Source organism: Halyomorpha halys, unplaced genomic scaffold (genome assembly GCF_000696795.3).
Source record: "Halyomorpha halys isolate HHAL.00 unplaced genomic scaffold, Hhal_1.1 Scaffold603.1, whole genome shotgun sequence".
Classification (NCBI taxonomy): domain Eukaryota; kingdom Metazoa; phylum Arthropoda; class Insecta; order Hemiptera; family Pentatomidae; genus Halyomorpha; species Halyomorpha halys.
Genome location: NW_027104911.1, coordinates 749,018 through 769,494, shown reverse-complemented (window position 1 = coordinate 769,494; position 20,477 = coordinate 749,018). Strand labels below are relative to the sequence as shown.

General features: G+C 29.3%; 2 protein-coding genes across 3 annotated transcripts in view; one reads left to right on the top strand and one right to left on the bottom strand.

The window, feature by feature from the left end:
* The window catches only part of cv-c (crossveinless c), a 713,946-nt gene that overhangs the window by 250,887 nt on the left and 442,582 nt on the right, over window positions 1–20,477 (top strand). The window contains exons 4-7 of one of the 2 annotated variants that reach the window (XM_067046074.1): window positions 10,592–10,783; window positions 12,915–13,053; window positions 13,569–13,768; window positions 20,154–20,199. In XM_067046074.1, coding sequence (XP_066902175.1) covers window positions 10,592–10,783; window positions 12,915–13,053; window positions 13,569–13,768; window positions 20,154–20,199 — 577 coding nt within the window. Of the gene's footprint in view, window positions 1–10,591; window positions 10,784–12,914; window positions 13,054–13,538; window positions 13,769–20,153; window positions 20,200–20,477 lie in introns of both variants that reach the window. The other variant, XM_067046069.1, reaches the window with a different exon arrangement.
* LOC136795459 (ankyrin repeat and SOCS box protein 9-like) lies at window positions 14,898–19,819 on the bottom strand. The gene is made up of 2 exons (XM_067046076.1): window positions 19,781–19,819; window positions 14,898–16,076 (listed from the first exon to the last, which is right to left on the bottom strand). The coding sequence occupies exons 1-2, from the start codon at window positions 19,817–19,819 to the stop codon at window positions 15,525–15,527; spliced, it is 591 nt and encodes a 196-aa protein (XP_066902177.1). The 3' UTR covers window positions 14,898–15,524.

The following is a 20,477-nucleotide window of genomic DNA, read 5'->3' as shown; positions in this document are numbered from 1 at the left end:
TTTAGAGTTCTACTACTGGGTATTGTCTCTTCATCCTGTATCATATCATTATGTCATTATGATCAAATTTACTTGTTGTATTTTTTATACAGTTGTAAATATCAATAAATAAATAAATAAAAAGACCCAAAACCTGAAAAATCTGTATTGTTTAAATTATAATAGTAAAACTTAAAAAGCTTATTTAATCTTCTTTGGGTCAAAGGAACTCGATAAATACTCACGATTAAATATAGTAGCAGTTGGCGAGTTTCATATGATTGGGATTTTTTTGTATTTTCCCAAGACCCATAGATAAATAGCATTCCAAGAGAATCTGTAACTAGTGTTTACTTTTTTACTACGTTAAATTCGACTCTTCCCGCGTTAAACAACGCTTTGTCTTATTTTTCTATTATAAACTATAAATTGAATTTGGAAAAAAAATTAATAATATATACCCATATACATACAATATGGGAATTAATTTATGCCTTAAATGTTATGCCTTTAAAATCAAAATCATATAATTCCGGCTAAATAGTGCACAATATGCTATTTTATGAAACATTAATGAAAGTTGTACAATTTAGCCTCAAAAAGAGCAATATATACAATTTTAAGCAACGCTAAATTTCAATATATTATTACATAAATCCTGAATTGGATAGATAATTGGTGTGAAATATATTACATAACGGAATAAGTGCAGCGACATAGATACCCGGTTGTTTCGTGATATTATTATTGATTTGTATAATTACATAAAAATTTTTAAATGTCATAATAATTGCATAAATAAACAAAAGTGCTGTATGCTAGAAAACTTCAAAATGTGTAAATTTTAGCATAACATATAATATTTTGCATAAGAAAACTATCGTCAGTTAAATGTCCCTTTTATGATATTATTATCTGTCGAAGTGGGCTATACCGGTTGATTTTAATGCTAAGGAACGAAAAATGAAGTATAAATTAACATTTCTAACTATATAATATGGATTTGTCTTGTTCTAAATCATAGTGAGAAATTATTAAATCTTATTTGTGGATGCACTAAGCTGGGCGGGAATGTAGCAAAAGCTGTCAGAAGAGAATAGTGTATATAGTGAGTTATCGAATTTACATAATAATGATTTATGTTAATCTACAAAAATTCTTCCTAATAGACTTTTTATGTAACATTTTTAATGTGATTGATTTTCTATTTTGGACATAATGGTCCGATGCTTAGTTCACATTAGTTACATAATAGCTACGGAACAGGAATCTGGCCAAAAAAAAGAAAAGAAAATGTATAGTATTTATCTTAACAGACTTAAGGTAAGCCCGATCGATCGGATCTGAAGAACTAATTCAGCCATCAGTGGCTTCAGCAGCTATTATCTAATTCTCGGGAAGGGTGCCCACTTTGACGTGCCCCTCCCACTTCTCTCTCTGGCCTAGTCATCCTGACGTAACTGTTTTCTTCCTCGCCGCTCCTAGGCAGTATCTTATGAAACGTTAGGCAACTTATAATGTTTATCTTAATTTATACGATTAAGGAATTTAGATATACGGCGTCGGTTGTACTGCAAATCTTAGGATTTTCAATGAAAGAATTAACAGAAACCTTGAAATACCTACAGGTGAAAATAACAGCTAAAATTCATTCAATTAATACTGTTTATCATCCTTAGGTCATTGAGAATATTCCCACTTCTACGTCAAGAGGGTAGAAAACTAAAAACAGTGAAATACATTTATGTTATTTTAAACTTCTTATTTACTATAGTTGTTTTTTATTTAAATTATTATCTATTATATAAATAGTTTCCAGTTATAAAACCGTGCAAGATGTACTCTATCTTTGACCCAAATAATATTGAGTTTTGGCGCGTTAGAACCTTCGTGAAGGATTAAGGACAGATTCATTGCACTGTTTAATTTTAGAGTTATAACCTTTTTAAAAGAGAATTTCATTTGATTAATTTAATTAAGCATTCTAACGCAAATAAATTTGTATTGAATCACCAATCCATACCTGTTAGGGTTCTGAATGCCATGATATCCACCAAAACTGAGTCTTTTTTATTTTTATTTAATACCAGTATTTAAAAAAATACTTTTTTCTAACAATTGATTATGGGGGGTTTCAACAGCGTTATAAATAAAAACAAAATTAAGATAAAATAGAATAAAAACAAAAATAAATTAAAATCTGTACCGCTACAACGCATGAAGGGTCAGGGGTTCAGTACTTTGTAAGGAAGTACTGTTACTAGACCAACGGTTGTGCAAGAAGATGATTTGGTCTGAATCACGCTCGACCGCCAGATTTTTACTCTTTTTAATTTAGTAGGCTTGGTGGACCTCAGGACGGCTCCACAGGGGTCAACAGGAGTTGACTCATGCCTACAGTGTAACAGAAAACAATTTTCTACCCAGCCAGATTAGAACTTGAGACATTGGAGTTAGTAGCCACGAGCCTTACCCCAGGGCTACCGAGCTCTAAAAAAATAATAATTTTAAATAAGAAAGAAAAGTAAAGTTAATAATAAAAATAATGACATTCGTAGACCTAATAAAACAAACAGTTGCCCTCTAATAAGAAAAAAAGAACAAAAAACAAGTTAATTTGAAAAAAAAAACGAAAAAGGAAGAAGAGAAAAAAATAAAATAAACTTGAAGTAATGACAATAATAGAATTGATAAGTATAGAATTTAGAATAGAATGTCCTGCTTAACTGGGCTTCAGTCTTCGGGTTGTGGTTGGGTTTCCCTAGTTGTAGCTCCTTTAACTGTCGGCAACTGGAAGTGGAATTTCATATACCTTTTTTTTTTTTTTTTAAGTAATCCTGTATTTGTAATTCTCGAGAAACTGAGCCTTAATTTTACTTTACACTTATTTCCTGCACCCAGAATTCTTTCTTTTTTAAGCAGTGTAAAAAAGAGCATTGGGAAATTGAATAAGTGGTACCTTATTTTCTATTTTGGTGTTCACATTTTTCGGTTTGTTGTCACACAAATTCACATTCAAGGATGGATTCAATAAAGAAGCGTCATCCCATAAAACTGCAATACTTTGGAATGTCTAGTTTGTACCAAGACATTTTAACCCTCACGAAGGATAGATATCCTGCTCCTCTTTGGTTAGAAAAACGACTGGGATCTGTGTACTCTTAGGTAAATCCAGATAATCACCAGTCACGGTATTCAACCGCAGGGTATTGGAAGATAATCTTTATTTACATTATATCTAAAAATATTGGGACTATATGTACAACGTATATTTTCAAAGTGATAAACAAAACTGGTCTAAAAATACATTACTAAAATATTCAGGCATTTAATTTAATTTTAAACTCTATAAGACCAGTTGTATATATCAGTTTGGAAATAGAAGTTGCATACATAACGTCTTAGTCTCAATATCTTTTTATATAAAGTAAATAAAGATTATCTTGCTATCTTTATTTACTTTTATATTCTAATGATATTGACATTAGACAATATATGTACAACTTCTATTTCCAAACTGACAAATACATCTGGTCTCATAGAGTAAAAATCAAAGCAATACCTGAACAGTTTAATAGTATATTTTTCAGTCCATCATTATTGTTAAAATGTATTTACTAATAGAATATAAATCAACATTATATTAGATTATAAAAAAAAATTATTTTTATCTCAATCTAATAAATAAATTATAAATTTTATTTTTAAAATAATCCATAAAATATAGATAACTGTCGGTCTTAATTGTATCTTAAAATTGCTCTTTAATATCTAAAATGAAATCAAATTATACAACCTTAACTATATTTTATTCTTAAAACGTCAGTCGTTAAATGGTTCAGCTGTTTGTCGAGTTCGTTCCTCAGGTTTGGTGTTGTTTCTTAAACCACTTGTAATCTATTTCAAGATATATCGTTCTACATATTTCACTAGGGGAAACTTTCATTGCTCACAAATCGAAGGAAGTATGAATTACTATTTTTTTTTTTATTTGTGAATCTCAAACATTTTTTAAACGAAACATGCATACTTACTTTAATAATAGTCATGGGCAATCTTTAATCTTCTAATACTACGTTCCGAAACAAACACTATACCACGGGGATCCCTTTCAGAATCCTAACAGAATTTTTGCATTTCTTTCTTATTTTATTAATCCTAGTTTCAACATTCCATCTTTTTAGTGAGAATAAATTGCAAAATGGATATAAAGAATGGAATTTAAAAATATATAGAAAGAAGATAAACATAATTCATTATTCCATGCTTGTTATAAGCTCGCATCTATTTCTGAGTCTTCTGCTTCTTCTATGTTAATCTCCTCGCAAGCACAATGCTTATTCTCAATGGTTTATGGTTCTCAATGGTGCTTCTTCTCAACATTCTTCATTATTTTTAGACTATTTTTATACCTAGTGGTTAAACGTAAGATTGAGTCTTAGGTCGTTCAGTCTTGTCATTATGATTGTCTCTACTAATATTTTTCCTAAAGGAAGCAGAAACAAACGCCATTAAGTAATTACCATCGTTTCCACTCAGAGTGAATATTTTCCTACAGAATAAATGAATTTACTAAAGATATATCGTTCCAGTCTATAAGCTAAACGATTGGGACATTTACTGGTTTGTCTCTCGCAAGTATATTCGTCAACCATTTTGTCAAGTGTTATGCACCTGTAGATGTTTGCAGTATGCCCATATAACATTCTCTAATCACCCAAACATACATCCAATACTTCGCGGGCTTGAATTTCATTTATCCAAGCTCTAGGTAGGCATAACATCGGTCTCATCCACTGTTTTTCCCTGTCTCTCAAGTTGCATTTCTCCGTTTCTACAAGTTCCCCCTGGTAAGTTTGAATCACATTTGAGGTAGGTATTTTTAAAAAATGTTGGCAGTCACAGTGAATCAAATTAATTCCGCGGAAACTCATATATGGTGAATACCATTGGGGTCCCGGTGGGATTCCAACTGTGCTTTTATTTAGAAAAAAAGGTACTGTTTAATACGGTATTCCCATAAATTTAATAGAACCTTACTCATTGAGTTCAAGATAGTTTTGTGATAAAATTCGTTGAACGACTCTAAAATTTGGGGATTTTATAAGTTTTTATTAGAAAAACAGCTCGGGAGACCCCGGTTAAGGAACCCCGCGGCACATTTCGAAAGTTAAAAGTAGAAACTATGTTGGTATGTACCAAAAGGGCGAACAACATATAACGTCTTTTTTTTTTTTTGGAAAAAAAGATTTGGTTTAAATTCAATTAATTAAGTAATCAGCACATTATTGTAAAAAAAAAAATCGTAAACTAATATAATTTAAACAAAATGATAAATATTTTTGTTTTTATATTTTGTTCCATTTTTTTCATCCATCAATCAAAATTTTAATATTAATTTTTAAGTGATATGGTTGATTTGAAAAATATTTAAATATAACATCTTTAGCCTTTTCTTTTTCTTCTATCCTTATATTCTTTATTTTTTCTTCTTCCTATATCTAGTCTGTAGTATTTGTTATCATTTTTTTCCGTTTATTTTCATATCTGAAATCGAAAATTAATTATGATCTTCTTCTCTTTTGTGAATTTTAACTTTTATTTTATTAATGAGTTTTATTTAAAGTAATCCAAACTATAAGATTTATTTTATATTATCTCATAATTTCATCTTGTCTAAATGTGTGCACGACTAACTGATACACAAAATGCATATTCTAATGTTTCATATTTCAATGTTTTTTTTTTTGTTTTTTTTTTTTGTAATGTTTTGAATGATAAATCTTTTCTATGTTTCATTTATATTTATTGATGACTCTCCTTCAGATTTATCTTTCAGAAATCAATCCCATGATATTTTTAAGAGGCTAGAAGTGGTTTCCTATTTGCTGATAGAGATTTAACTGGGATTTATCGATTTACAAAAGTTTGAGGGAATAACAAAAGTTCCCTTGAAGAAATTTTTCTGTTGTACATTCTTTTAACTGGAACCAAGTATGGCACATTTAAAAAAAAAAAAATAATAATTACAGAGCCATTGAATGAGCCCGACAGAAACCGACATTCTTCAATCAACTCCCTTGTAATTACTTCGTCAGTTTTTTAATGACCCTAACAGCTTTTAATTATTGATGCCAGTTAGGACCCATGTTAAAAAAAAAATAATAATAATAAACTCGCGTAACTGGTGGAACAGATGTGCGCAAGAGTCACGAAATGGATTCCTTCACGAAACCAAAAGTATTTTCAAGGGCTCATAGAAACGAATGAAGATGATCAATTTTGTATAGTGCACTTCATGTTTTTTATTTAGAAGTTGAGATAAGGAGAAATTGCCTGTTAAAAAAAAAAAAAAAACATTCATGGTCATTATTATTTCGCTTTTTTTCCAACTTTGGTTCTAACTATTTTCAGTATTTAATATTTATTTTATTTTTCTGGTCATATTTAATATCATGTGTTTAAAAAATAATGGTAGAAACAGTGAAATAGTGAGTTTACTTCCAACCATACGGCCGTCTATCCCATTCATGTATGTACCTTAGTTGAATATGTGTAGTGAAAGTGGCTAAATCGAAACCGAATTGTTAAAATCATTTCAGGTTGCATTTTTAATGATTATGGACTTCTGAAGATTTATTTTTTCATTCTTTCGCTATTAAATTTAGTTAATTATAATCCATATTTTCGTGTTGCTTACAATAAGATGCGACTTAAGTATTCATTGACTAAATTTGTATTGTTTATATACATAATTTTTTTTATCCATTTAATTTTCTTCTTCTTTTCCCCCTATATCTTATCTCTACTGTATCCTGTAAACATTTTATGATGTTTTTTTTAATTTTACACTTTACTTTAAATTCGCTTGCTGTTGTTATTTAAAGCGACGGGACTCACTACTGTTAATTTTCTTAGGATTATTTCTCCATAGATTCTTATAATTCACTCTTTCGGCGATTAATTAACAACTTATTAATACATTAATTATAATTAATCGCAGCTACCAAATAGTGAATCTTGAGGTCCTATAATATATCAATAAGCTTTACTTTCCGTTGTCTATTAAATTACTTAAAGTTGCTTTAGGGTACCAAGGAATTTTAGATCCTTTTCTATCCAGAGAGAATTGCTTGAAAGAGAATCTTTAATTGTGGACGCTTCTCTCTATTTTTTTTTTTTTTTTTATAGAAAAAAAGGAGTATCGAGTAGTATAAAGTGTTCAAGACTCAATTCAAACCTATTTCTTTTTCGAATGTTTTAAAAGTTATTTTCTTTTTTTTTATTAAATTTATTTATCGATATTTACAACTGTACATAAAATACATCTAGTACATTTTAGGAAATCATAATGGTATGGTACAAGCATCTAGAGAAACTATCCAAAACTCTAAAAACATTTTTACAATATAAGGTCTCGAAGCCATCTTCTTTTCAGAAGCCTCGGAGGATTGTCCGGAATAAAAGAGGAAGCAAGATTAGAAACTAATGGGTTTGAGTGGTTAGGGAGTTTATGATGGAAGGATTAATAACTGGTTCGGGCTAGATTGGTTACAAATGGAACATTAAGGTCTTTGTGGATGATTTTATTTGTGACAAAGTAGAGAGCATGTTTTATAAGTTAAGAAATTAAACTTGGTAGGTCTCAGCCAGGGTGAACGAAGTTTGCAGTAATCTTGAAGAATACTTTTTAATTTCTCACAGTTCTTCTCCAACGCATAAATTTCTAGAATATTTTATGGAATGATAATTTAGAAAATTTAATTTTATACCCATTTTATATAAATTATTTTTGCCATATCACGCGTCCTGAAGGCTTAAATGGGCGAAACTCGCCCTCAGTTCCTTGCGGTGTTTGGGGATTTACAACTTAACCATCCGGAAATTAATCCAATTAATAAAAAAAAAGTTTGATAATACAATTTTCAGTTAGAATGGATCATCATAATTCTACCATTCTCCTTATTATGAAGGATTATTGCACTCCGGACCCATCGTTTCAGAAAAATTACAGACATAAAATCGTTTGAAAATTGATTATGTGTTGGAATCCTTCATTGAAAATGCCCCCTTCCATTAGAAACTTGTGATTCAAGTGCACTGGGGATGTCAGGAAGGCGTTACAAATTCGTCACTTACAAGTGTTATTTACCCCGAAAAACTACCGAGAAATAGTAACTTAATAAACATCTGCTATTGTTGAAAACATGATTCCTAACCGCCTAGGAGTACCTACAGTGAAAAAAAAATAAGCCCCATTCTATTAGCTAGGGGTCAAAATAGTCAAAGAACGACTAGGATGATTTTGATATATTTAACTATTCATGTCCCATAAAAGTTTAGCACCCTGATTTTTTATCGGCCTTATTTTTATTCCATAGGAGTAAAATATTTCTTTTTCCATTAATAGTTACTGAAATCGTAATAGAAGATGAAAGCTAGTAAAGAATCCCTCTTGGAAAATAAAGCCGTTGAGAGATATTTTACGATGTGCATTTTATTTGTAATAAGTTTTCTTTCTGATATTGATCTTGAGAAAAGTTTATCGATATTCTCGACGGCAGTAGCATTCTGAATGCATGAGACTCTCAACATATCCACTTTTATAGGACTCGCATGTATATTTTATATGCTCACTCTTAAGTACTGAATATAGGACTACTCTTTGAATTTACTGAAAAACACCCATGGGTATTCGAAGATTACTTCAATTATCTAATTTAAATCTAATTTTATTCTAATTATTAAAAGTTCGGCGATAAATTTAAATCGAATCTGAATTTATTGTCTCTTCCTACCAATAGATGATGATTAATGATGGGGTTAAGATTAAGGCTGACAAAATTCCATGTCATGCCATAACTTATATTATCTTTATACTAGAAGAGAGCAAATAAAGATTTGAAGGCAATGAATTAGTTATATGTTTATCTCGTAACAAAAAATAACTTTCATTTATTTATTTTTTGCAATTGATTATGTAATCGGAATATGAATTTCGATGAACGAAATCTCAGATACATACTTCCAAATGACAGGAATCCTGCAAGATATCAATAAATATTTTAATTATAAAAATTAATTATTGTATTATATAGGATAATCACACTGATCATAAAATGCAGGAAATATTTTTTAAAAAAAATAATTAATTCATTACCCGAAACTATGCTTTTCGGAAATATTCAAATGCTGAAATTATTATTATGTTTAATTTCTTAATTACATTTATATAAGCTTTGTAATACGTTTCAATAATTACCTCACCTACAGATTTAAACTTCAAACCCCTTATACTAAATAAGCGTGGCTCCCACGCGCCTTTCCCTAAACTGTCGCGTCACCTAAAGGTGAAAAATACCAGGAAAACTATGAACAGAGTTGTAGCGAATATTGACTGAGACTGAATTGAATAGGGAGCCAATATCTACAGCATACACTCCCTTTTACCAATATAGCCCCCGACTATCTCTAATTAAAAATCTGCCCGGCGGTTCTTTACATAGCTTCCTTTAAGTTTAATGTCCTCTCATAGATTAATATTTGTTTGTAAAAAAAAATACTGAAATGACAGGAATGTTTGTACAGAGCAGCTAGTATGTCGATGTGATAGAGTAATTAAAATGGTAAATAACAATAAATATGATGATACAAAATATTTTTTTGTTTGTAAGGCATTATCTTGAAATGACAAAAATAGTAATATCGATTGCACTCTATGACGTATGAGTAATTAATATTTTTAGTTTTTTACACACGCTCACATTTTTTATTACATTAAAATTCTCCAACATCCCAATAAGTTCATTCGAGGATGTTCACTTAATTTCAACAAAACTTGACGAGTTAATTTTCATTAATTGCACTAACTTCAAGATTACAAAGATCATTGACCACAATTTGTAATGTGTTATAAATTGTATCTATGTAAGTTTTAAATAAATAGTTTAATTTATTTACCTTAATAAGAATACACTTTTGCTATTGAATCTGCTAAATAGATTTAAATTTGTTTCTTCTTGATTTAGTTTAGATAATTGATTCCGTATGTCTTAAAAGTTCAACTATTTAATTCAATTTTGTTTTCTCAGTCCCAAACATATGATTTCTGCTAAATGTAGGAAGTGCAGGAGATTCTTGTCCGCAGAATGAAAAATATTTTTTTCTTTTTTTTACCTCGTAGACATCAATGTACACATTTGTGTTATTATCTATCTATACAACGAGCATCTACTGTTAATTCAATTTGGAAGAAATTTTAAGTTGTTTTTAAAGCTTGCCATACCAATTTTTAAAAATTCAATTTATTATTTTTGAGTTGCAAGTCCGATTTTTCATTTTTCTTTAACTACATACTTTAATTAAAATTAGGGCTTTATTTTATTATCACATTTAAGGACTTCAATGATTTTTTTTTCTCATGTACATGATATAAACTGTGAGATAGCTTCTTATTCTAACATAATTTGAATTTTTTTTGTTAATATGCGTATTATTGATGATCTCAGTAAATTATTGCAAATGTTCATAGAAATATAATAATCCCATCTATAAACATTTTTAATAAATATCAAATTACTTTTTTATTAAATATATTTTTGTCATATTGCAGGAGGAAATTGGAGAGGTATTCGAGAGATGGGCTGAAGAAGCTGCAGCCGAATCTTGGCCTGAAGATATCATCGCCGAATTGAACGCTCTTTTCGCAGAAGTTTTGAGATCAGTTGGAGACACCAGAGGTTCCTCTCCTGACGATGGAGAAGATTCTGGGCTTGAAAGGTCTGCTGAAATTATCGATAAAAGGGTAAGTAGTGTATTTTCATTTACAAAGTAGTGTTCATAGATTTTTGATATTGCCAATCTTGATGTCACATTACACAGATATTTGTAATGATTTGAAAAAAAAATTATTACCAATTTCTCATTTTAACCAAATAATGTATTTGTTATTACTTAGTAATCTTGTATTCTCATATAAAAGGGCTTAGTTAACGAGATATAAATGAAACATACGCCTGTTTTTTATGCATAATTAAGTCAGTGAAATAAAAAAAATTGATTAAATTTTAACTTTTAGTTTTATTTTAATTATAGTCGTTATTTTTACGACATAATAGTAATTATTATGGAAATGATTAGTAATTTATATTACCAGTCCAGAAAATCCTGTGAGCGTAAATGTTATATGACGGTTTCTATTATTATTATAACTCTAAGGTGGGTGAGCCATTGATGGCATAAGTAAAAAATTACCAAGTAATTAATAAAGTAAGAATCACCGAATCGTTATAAAATCGAAAGAAGAAAATAAAAAAAAATTAAATTAAACAACACTGTGATAATTAATATTATTTCAAAATCTGATCTAACTACTAATTAAAGAAAGGACTATTTTTTTCCTTTCATTAGAATAATACAGGATAGAAGCTATCAAAATAATTACTTTAATTTGTAAGCTGTTCATGCCTACACAAATTAGAACAGATTAACCAGGTTTGGATCTAATACATAATTATGATCTACCCAACACCTACAGAGTTCCCGTTCTCACAGATTAAAATTCTTAATTAGAATAATTAATTATATTGTTTTTGATTCTCACCGTCAAGTTGAAGCATGGGATACTTTAATTGAGGCCATCTTGTGTTCTTGGGCTTTTGGCAGCTGAGAGAGAGCCTTCAATAGAGTGGATAGGCTGCACGCAATGTTGTTAGGTATTACGTGGGGGAACAGCACTCACCAGGCGAAGTAGTTCAGAAGCATCATTTTGTCGACAGATTTTCTTATTTATTTGATTTCACTCCACATCGAATATAAATAAGACATTGATAGCTGAATTCTTATTTTTATGAATGCAATTAAATTACATAACAATTTTTAAAAAATCTAGATTTTATTTTAATCAACGGCAATTAGGTCGATGACATACTATGTGTTAATTTGCTCTCAGAATATAATTTGCTTCAGAAATAGAGATTAAAGATGTGTTCTGTTTTTTACAGACGAAATTCCTTAAACGCACCTTACAGACAAAATTCAATTTTGATGTATGTATTTTGTATGCAATATTTATGTATTTTATTACATTGAATTAGGAGAAATATGAATCATGTTTGTGTATTAGATTTTTTGTTGGAATGAAATGGACCAATTAGTGCCAGTCAAAGTAATATATCATGGATTTTTTAAACAAAAATAATCATGAAACAAGGATAGAGAATTCTTCCCTTTAAAGTATTATTAACTCATCTACCTACAGACATAGTACATTCACGTAATAGCTGTTTCTGTTTTCTTATTGCTTTTGGGACCATTATTCTTTTTGTTTTTTTCAGTTATGTGTATAACTCATTACCGTATTGTTAGTTACTTAAAATATATAAATCATAAGTTATACATATGACATATAATTCTTATTACTTTTGGGACCAGTATTTTTTTGTTTTTTTCAATTATGTGTATTCAATCATTATCGTATGGTTAGTTACTTAAAGCATATAAATCAGTATAGTACAATATATAATAATACAAATATATAAATTATTCTCCAGGAGTCAATATATCCACTTTTGGAAAACTATGTGGTTGTATCTCATTAAGATAAAAAACTTTTATTTAAAAAATTGCTTTGTAATATTTTATTATTTTAAATATTGCATTAACCTAGGAAAAAAAACTTTTTAAAATACAGTGAAAACTTTTTGATTTATAAATTAGTTTTCGATCATTTCCTATTTATTATAGTTGGACAGATTAACTTTCTGATGGAATACTACTTTAATTCTGATAGAACGCTTCTCAAATATAAGTATTATTGTTATTTGTAAATACGCAACATATACTATATATTAAGTATAATAAATACCAGCAACATATGTCACGCACATATATTATATGTTGCTCTTACTAATGTATGTTACTGATGATATCCACAGTGTGATGACGGTGGACAGGTTTCACCAGCAGTCTCGAGGTCCTCCAGCTACACCTGGCTGTCCGATTCTTCTTCGCAAGACAGCTCCTCTTCATCTCCTCAGCCGGACAGCTCTGGTGGAGCCTCCACACCGCCCAGGGGTTCGTATACCATTATTCACTTGGCTATCCATTTATTTATTAATTCAATTTAAATTATAACGAAATAAAAATATATTGTAATATATAAATATTGTATAGCTTACCATATTTCTCAATAATATGAAAGGGTAATTAGTAGAGACTTATGATACAATGTAACGGTTAATCTATATTATTTATTCTTATTATGTTTTGGTGATTATAAGGGTCAAATTTAATTTAAGAAATTAAATAAAAATTTTCATGGCTACTACATTTATATGAAAACAAAATCATTTCCACTTTTTCGAAAAAAATATTAGGTATTTTCCATTAATTGGAAGTAGATAAGCAATGCTATGAATTTTTATTTACATCCGTTTATTATAGTTACCTTTGATTATGTGTAAATCATATTAATTACGTATTTAACGCTAATTGTAAACCATACATCTTATTTCTATACTAGTTTAGTAAGAACATTTGATATTGTTACTATGTTGCAGTTGAAAGAAGCTGTTGGTTGGGCTGTGCAGAGTGCCATAAATGCAGGAGGAAGGAGACCTGGGAGAGGCTGAGGTGTCGGCCTGGAGCTTCCAGGAGGGAACCTAGTCGTGAAGAAGTCTGGGTCCGCCGGAGGGACTCTTGCAGTGACCCACAGCTGAGGCCGCCCCGTCACCCTGATATGGGTGGCAAGTCCTCGTCCGCGCCGCTGCTAGCGAACCAGCAAGCCAGGGTCAGTCTCATTAATAATAATAAATTTTCTTTAAATAAAAATTATGATTAAAATTAATCGTAATGACGTTTCAATTAAATATAACTATTTTAAACTGCTTTAAATTCAATAATTTTAGAACCATATTTATTAAAAACTCGTATATTCAATAAAATGACATATTAGTGCAAGCGCCTAGTTTCACAGTCATAATCTTATTTTTCTTCTTATATGTCGAGAAAGAATAACTGAAAATATTTACATTAATTTGACTGTGATTTATTCTGTATGCTTGATTGATAAATTAAAGAGATAAAGGAATAAGTGATTAAAGGATGCTATTGAAGATGATTAACGAATAGAATAAAAAAGAGGTTAATCAATAAAGAATTTGCTAAAGTAAGCAGATCTACTGTTAACTTTTTTAAAGATCTGACAGAGATGAGATGAGACAGAAAGAAACAACAGATATGAAAAGGATTTTTGGCTATAAAGATTGAATAAGTAAGATAACAAATGCTTTCTATTCTGGATGCAGAACAAAACCGTTCTTACCGAAAATGTAGGGTATACCTAGTATGACACATACAATTATTATTAAATTGACACTATCAGTATTTAGTAATTTAAAAACTGGTGTAAAATTATAATACATAAAACAAATTATATTAAAATATTTCTGCTTAAGGCATAAGTATGTATGTACGATAGAGATGGATGAAAATAATTGTAATAAAAACCTTTTATATCATAAAATATAGATGGCTTAAAACTGAATGATCTCTAATCAACTTAAAGATGGAATGAACTAACTAAACTCGTTAAAGAATTTAAATATATATTTTCACTACAAAAATAATTTTTATATATGAAAATATATGAAGGTACATTTTGTTTTGTAAAATTAAACCGTTTCTTTTTTAAGTATATTAATACTCACGCATTAAGTATTTTTATTGTTTTTTAATCATTGCAAAATTATAGATTAATTAGTATTAGAAGTAATTGTATTTAAAACATTTATACAGGAAAAGGAAATAAAAATAACAAATTAAAAAAAAAGATCTGTGTTTATAAATATATACATACTAATAATAAATACTTATTATTTAATTAAAAGTTCTATTATATATTATAAATATTAGCAACATCTATGGCTTATTTTCAATAATGAAAATATATTACTTACACAATTACTATAAAATGTAAATATTCTCGCATTTATGCAATGCATGATATTTCCTATTAAAAAAAACAATACTTCTAAACTAGACTACAGTAAGATACATGATACATAAAAACATATAATACATAAAATCATATAACATATAAAACATGAAGACATGTAATGAATAAAAGAAAAATAAATAATACTGACTATTAAATCTAATAGTACAAGTACAGTCTCATTCAACCAATAATACACTTGATATCCATTCATTGGTACCATATTTTTTTTATTTAACAATACATAGAGCCTAAAAATTATCAAATCAATCTCTCCGAAGAATATCAATTTGTCATCTGAGACTTTTTTTTAATACTAGCCAGATTAGTGGTGTAACAGGAGGTGATTAGGAACGCGAGAAGCATTATGCGTAGTGCCCGTCATTTGGTGATAGTTATGATTCGTGCCAGAAAAAAATCTGATGGGTTTTTTTTATTGATCTATGGATATAGTATGGTTTTGTACTTTTGGTCCAAATGTCATAATTTACCATCAAGTTAGGATGTTTAGTACATTGATTACTAAACCTAATAATATTTAAGATATTCGCTATAAGTTTAGCCCATGCTTGTTGTAACGCTTGTTTCGGATTAACTGAATCGGTGTCCAACCTTCTGGAGCCTTCTTGTTGGGATTGGCTCCACATTCCACCAACATCTTGGCGATGGGAATATTGTGCAACATGGAAGCTCGTTGGAGTGGCGTCCATCCATCCGTTCCAGAAGCCTCATCCACTTTAGCACCTGCCTCCAACAGCAGCCGAACACATTCCACTTTGTCCTCCTCCACTGCCTTGTACAACGGAGAACTGGGTTTGTATGTACCACTATTTTCTCCTTGCAGATCTTCACCGTTGACGTCAACGCCAAGCGCAATTATCAATTTTACAATTTCAATATAGTCTTTTCTAATGGCATCTATCAAATGTAAACTATTCACAAAACATCCTTGTTCTATCATTGTTATTGCTAAGCCTATCTGTCCGCTTAATATAGTTCGTCGGAGTGGATCATTTTGAATCATTAAGCCATTATCAGTCTTCATCTTCGTTAAAACCTTGTAAAGGCTAGATCTATTTCTCCTTACACCGTTGACCATTGCCTGTGAAGTAAAATTAAATTGAATATGATTAGTTGTAAGAAGCTTATGAGAAGAAATCAATGTATTTTTACAATTATGCAGTTTTCATAGTAGTATTTAAAAATAATCTTCTCTAGTTACATTGTAAGTGTAAACAGTTCAAAGTCTTAACTGACAGTTACATAAAATGTTTTAATAGTGCTTATGAAAGCTCAGATAGTCTGGGGGGCATCTAAATTCTTTTCTTTATGAACTGTGTTTTCCATGGTGCTAAGCTAAGCTCACTAGATAGGTTAGTAACATAACTGCTGAAATCCACGGATTATGGTATACGGTTCAGCAGGTGCTCGAGGCATATTTTTCTTTCCCCATTGAACTCATGAAAAACCTATTTCTGATTATTTTATATGGAGTTGGTTCAAGATTCTTATCTACGATTGGTATTTCGTGTCTATTTTTTTATATGATTGACTATGTTCAAGGTCATTGGATTTTTAAAATCTAATTCATGTTTAAGTTTAGGATAACCTTGTTTCAAGAATGTATATAATGTTTTTAGATCTCCTTATTTATGATTATATACGAAATTTTATTTATTAATTTATTATAAAACTGACAGTAAAATTATTATTGTTTATATATTTATGACTGATAAGGAGATCAGTTTTATGTAATATTTGAAGATTATTTATTTAAGGTAATTGTTTAAAATTAAAAAAAACCATTAGTATATTAATTTAATTATGCATACGGATAATATTGTGAATTTTTTTGTAGATACCTGATAATGGGGTGATAACCACGAAACGTTTATGAATTAAGGAAGAGTAATTTCACTATATCTAATTATAGGATCTATTATATTTGTCAAAGTAGTTTATAGATTTTTTATTCGTAAAATAACAGTGAAGTCGAGATTATTAGTTTTTCTGTCCTGATTTCAATCTTTTCCTACAGGTACATATTGCCAACATTATTTAACGAGCATTAAACTTTTGAAAGTTCATTCAGAAAGTTAAATTAATTTCTTTAGGTTCATCAAACTATGATACATACTTCTGAGGTTCAGTGAATTCAAGGCTGCCTTTCCTAGCAAGTAACAATGTATACCTAGATCATCTGTATCATCACCAGTTTTTTTAATTATTCTGATTTTTCAAACTAGTTCTCTCAGTTCAGTGCTTGAGCCAGTCTTAGTTAGACATTTTTTTGGTCATCTTATAGTATGTTTTTTTTTTTTTTAGGATAAATTGAATTTTTTCATTTGTAAAATAGTTTAAACAGTTTTATTAACAATTAAGGCCAAAGAGGGAAACAAACACTGAGAGTATTCACATGTTTACTAACATTATAGAGGTAGTGTAAATAAACTACAGTTAGAGATAGGAGAATTGCCTTAATCCCCTAGAGGCCAATCCACATATGCGGGGCACACCTGTGTCACTCACACCTCAGTTTTCTGCCATTATGCCATATATATATACATATATATAAATGTGTGTATATATATATATATACGAACGTATAATATGTGAACCGGTGATGGGTTTAGTACTTTTTAAGGAAACGTGATTTTAAGAATAACGGTTATACAAGGTTTTATATACATGTGAATATATCAGGAATAGGATTTATAGGTAATAAAATATATTAGGATGCATATGGGGATACAATATACAGTTAATTCTAGAAGCCAATTTCTCTGGCACTATCTCCTTCCTATTTCCTTAGGGTAATATGATTAGTAAAAGCAAGAGATGCCGTAATTTGATTACTCCTAGAGCTCACCAGAAAAACTATACTTGGTGTTAAAAAAAAAAAAACACCACTAGCCACTCCTGGGAGTTCCAGGTGATGAAATTTAGTCCCAACCCGATATCCATGTTTTGATAAACCCATTAACTTTTTCCACCTATTACACTTCTTTCATACTCTTAAACTTCCAACTAAGAAAACACTTTTATATCTGTAATAAATAAGTTTCGAAAAAACTTTTTTTTTTTACATAATTAATTTTAATATTCAGTAGGATGGTAGTATTTTACATTAACGTATAGGTTTTTACTTATTTTATAATGCTCTGGCAACCTCATAAGAAGGCTTTTTTTTATTTATTATTTTTTAGTATATTTTTTCTCTAAAGGAATGTGGTGGTTGTTTTTCAATAGGAAAGGTATCCCATGCAAGAATTAGTCAAAACCCTGTAAGCGAAACAATCAAAAGTAAAAATTTCTGATTGTAAAAGTATTATTTCTAATTATTTGAATATCATGAAAATAGAAATAGAAAAAAGGCCAAACAAAAAAAGTGGAATAGTTAAACAAAAAGTTACAACTCTCATCACCAGAAAAATATTGACAGCCTCATTTCATGAGACTATAGTGACATGATATTTCCAAGCAATAACGAGGAGTAGTTAGAAACTAAAAGCTATCATTAAGAAAGGCAAGAAAATAAGGCTCAAACTAAATTTTTTGATGTCATTAATCTTCCAAAAGTAGTTCAGAACGAATCTTGAAGACAAATCTAGAAAACACAGGCTTGTATCTTTGGCCTAAGGTAATTTGGTAACGCTATGAATAGGTAAAACATCTTGGGACGAAGTAATCCCAATAAGCGAGTAGCATCGGTCCAGATTAAAAAAAACAATGGTAATACCCCCGTAAAAGAAATAAAAAGTCTTTATAAATAACATTTACAATAGACTGGTTGTGCAAAAAAGGTTATTATAACATAAAAATAAAAAATGTTCTAGACTTAATTGGTTATGATTGTAATTTTTTTCTAAATGTAGGGCAATGTAGCCTGCACTGACATTTTTTTAATTCGATTATTTATATCAGGGGCAACATTTATTATAGAACAATTACAGAGCATGGTAAAGTGAAAGAAAGTCTGTAAAATAAATACCTTCATACTAGAAAATTAACAAAAAAGAAATTACATCAAAATAATCCGATTAATTATTAAAATTACATCCAAATAATCCGATTAATTATTAAAATTAACATGCGATAAAATCTCGAGTGATCATAGTAAAAATTCAGAAAATATTATTTGCAAGGAGCCGAATAACAGCCAGTAGATAAGAAAAAATGTTAACTGTGCGATAATAACCAAGAAAATTATAAATGCAGACAGTTTTAAAAATATATATAAAAAAATAAATTATTGTTTGTTATATGTAAGTGAATTATTGGTGACAATGAGAATTAATTTCATATCTTCATGTTCAATCTAGCTGACTCAAAGACTTAGCATTTGTCAAGTGTATTTTTAAATAATGAAATGTACAATTTTAGTTAACGATAAGAAAAGAGTGAATGGTTTCGAAATCTTTATTGTTGTAGTAACACAATAATATCTACAGCAATGAATCATACATTTCAGTTCGAGATAAGAGATACCGTTGAGATTAGAACGCTTATCTTTTAATTCAACTAGAGTATTCATATTTTTTTTTTTATTAACATGTTTTATATTTATTTTTTGTAATTTTTATTCTCACTTCATTTTCATTTATTCATTACTATCTTAGTTTTTTTTTCATTGTTCTCATTATTATTTTTATTTAATTATTTTTATAATGGTTATTATTTCAATTTTATATTTTTATGTATTATGTATATTGTATATTTATACTTTAGAATGAAATGAGATTTAAAATGATACAAAAGCAACACCACACGTACATATGTGCCAAATATAATGTTGAGTTTACTTACGTGCGCTTGATGAGGAGTGTCCTGCGTGACTGTGTTCATACTAACTAATATTGGCCCTGTTTATGACATATCTTATCTTTAAGTGGTGTTTATTTTCATATTAGTCATCTGATTACTTTCCTTCCATTATTTTTTGTTTTAGTATCCTTATTTCCTTTAATGAACATGATTTAATGAGCAAGATGGCATCCGGGATGTGTGTTGTTCTTAACAACGGTTTTTAAAATTAAAATAGCTGATTTAAAATTCCTATTAAACATTTACGAAACCGAATATCTTGCCACAAGTCAAAACTTCACTTTTAAAAAAAATAAAGAGGTTAATTATTTAGTTGTTTCGTTATATTTTTATTAAATTTTATTTTTTATTTCAGATGGGATGTAAGCAGTTGAGGTCCTGGTCGGAAAAACATTTAACAGGTTGGTTCATGTTAGGTGCATTATATATTTGTGTATATTTTAGGTGTATAGTTAGTAGTACTAAGACAATATTCCACTTTTAAAATATATAATAATGTCCTTCTGAAAATTTATCAGAAAGTCAGTAAAATTTGTAATGTTTTGAAATAAAATATTTTATTGTATTTTGTTTCAAAATGTCAATGATTTAATGTCCACGTTTTATTAAAAACTAGATTGGAGTCCTGTCTGAACGGATTTTATCTCTTTTTCTCTCTCGGGTTTTATTGCAACATAAT

Excerpts from the sequence above, each read along its gene's own strand:
- LOC136795459 (XM_067046076.1), bottom strand. The coding sequence starts at position 19,819 with ATGAACACAGTCACGCAGGACACTCCTCATCAAGCGCAC. Across the intron at positions 16,077-19,780 it reads ACACTCCTCATCAAGCGCAC|GCAATGGTCAACGGTGTAAG; the intron begins GTAAGTAAACTC and ends TTTACTTCACAG.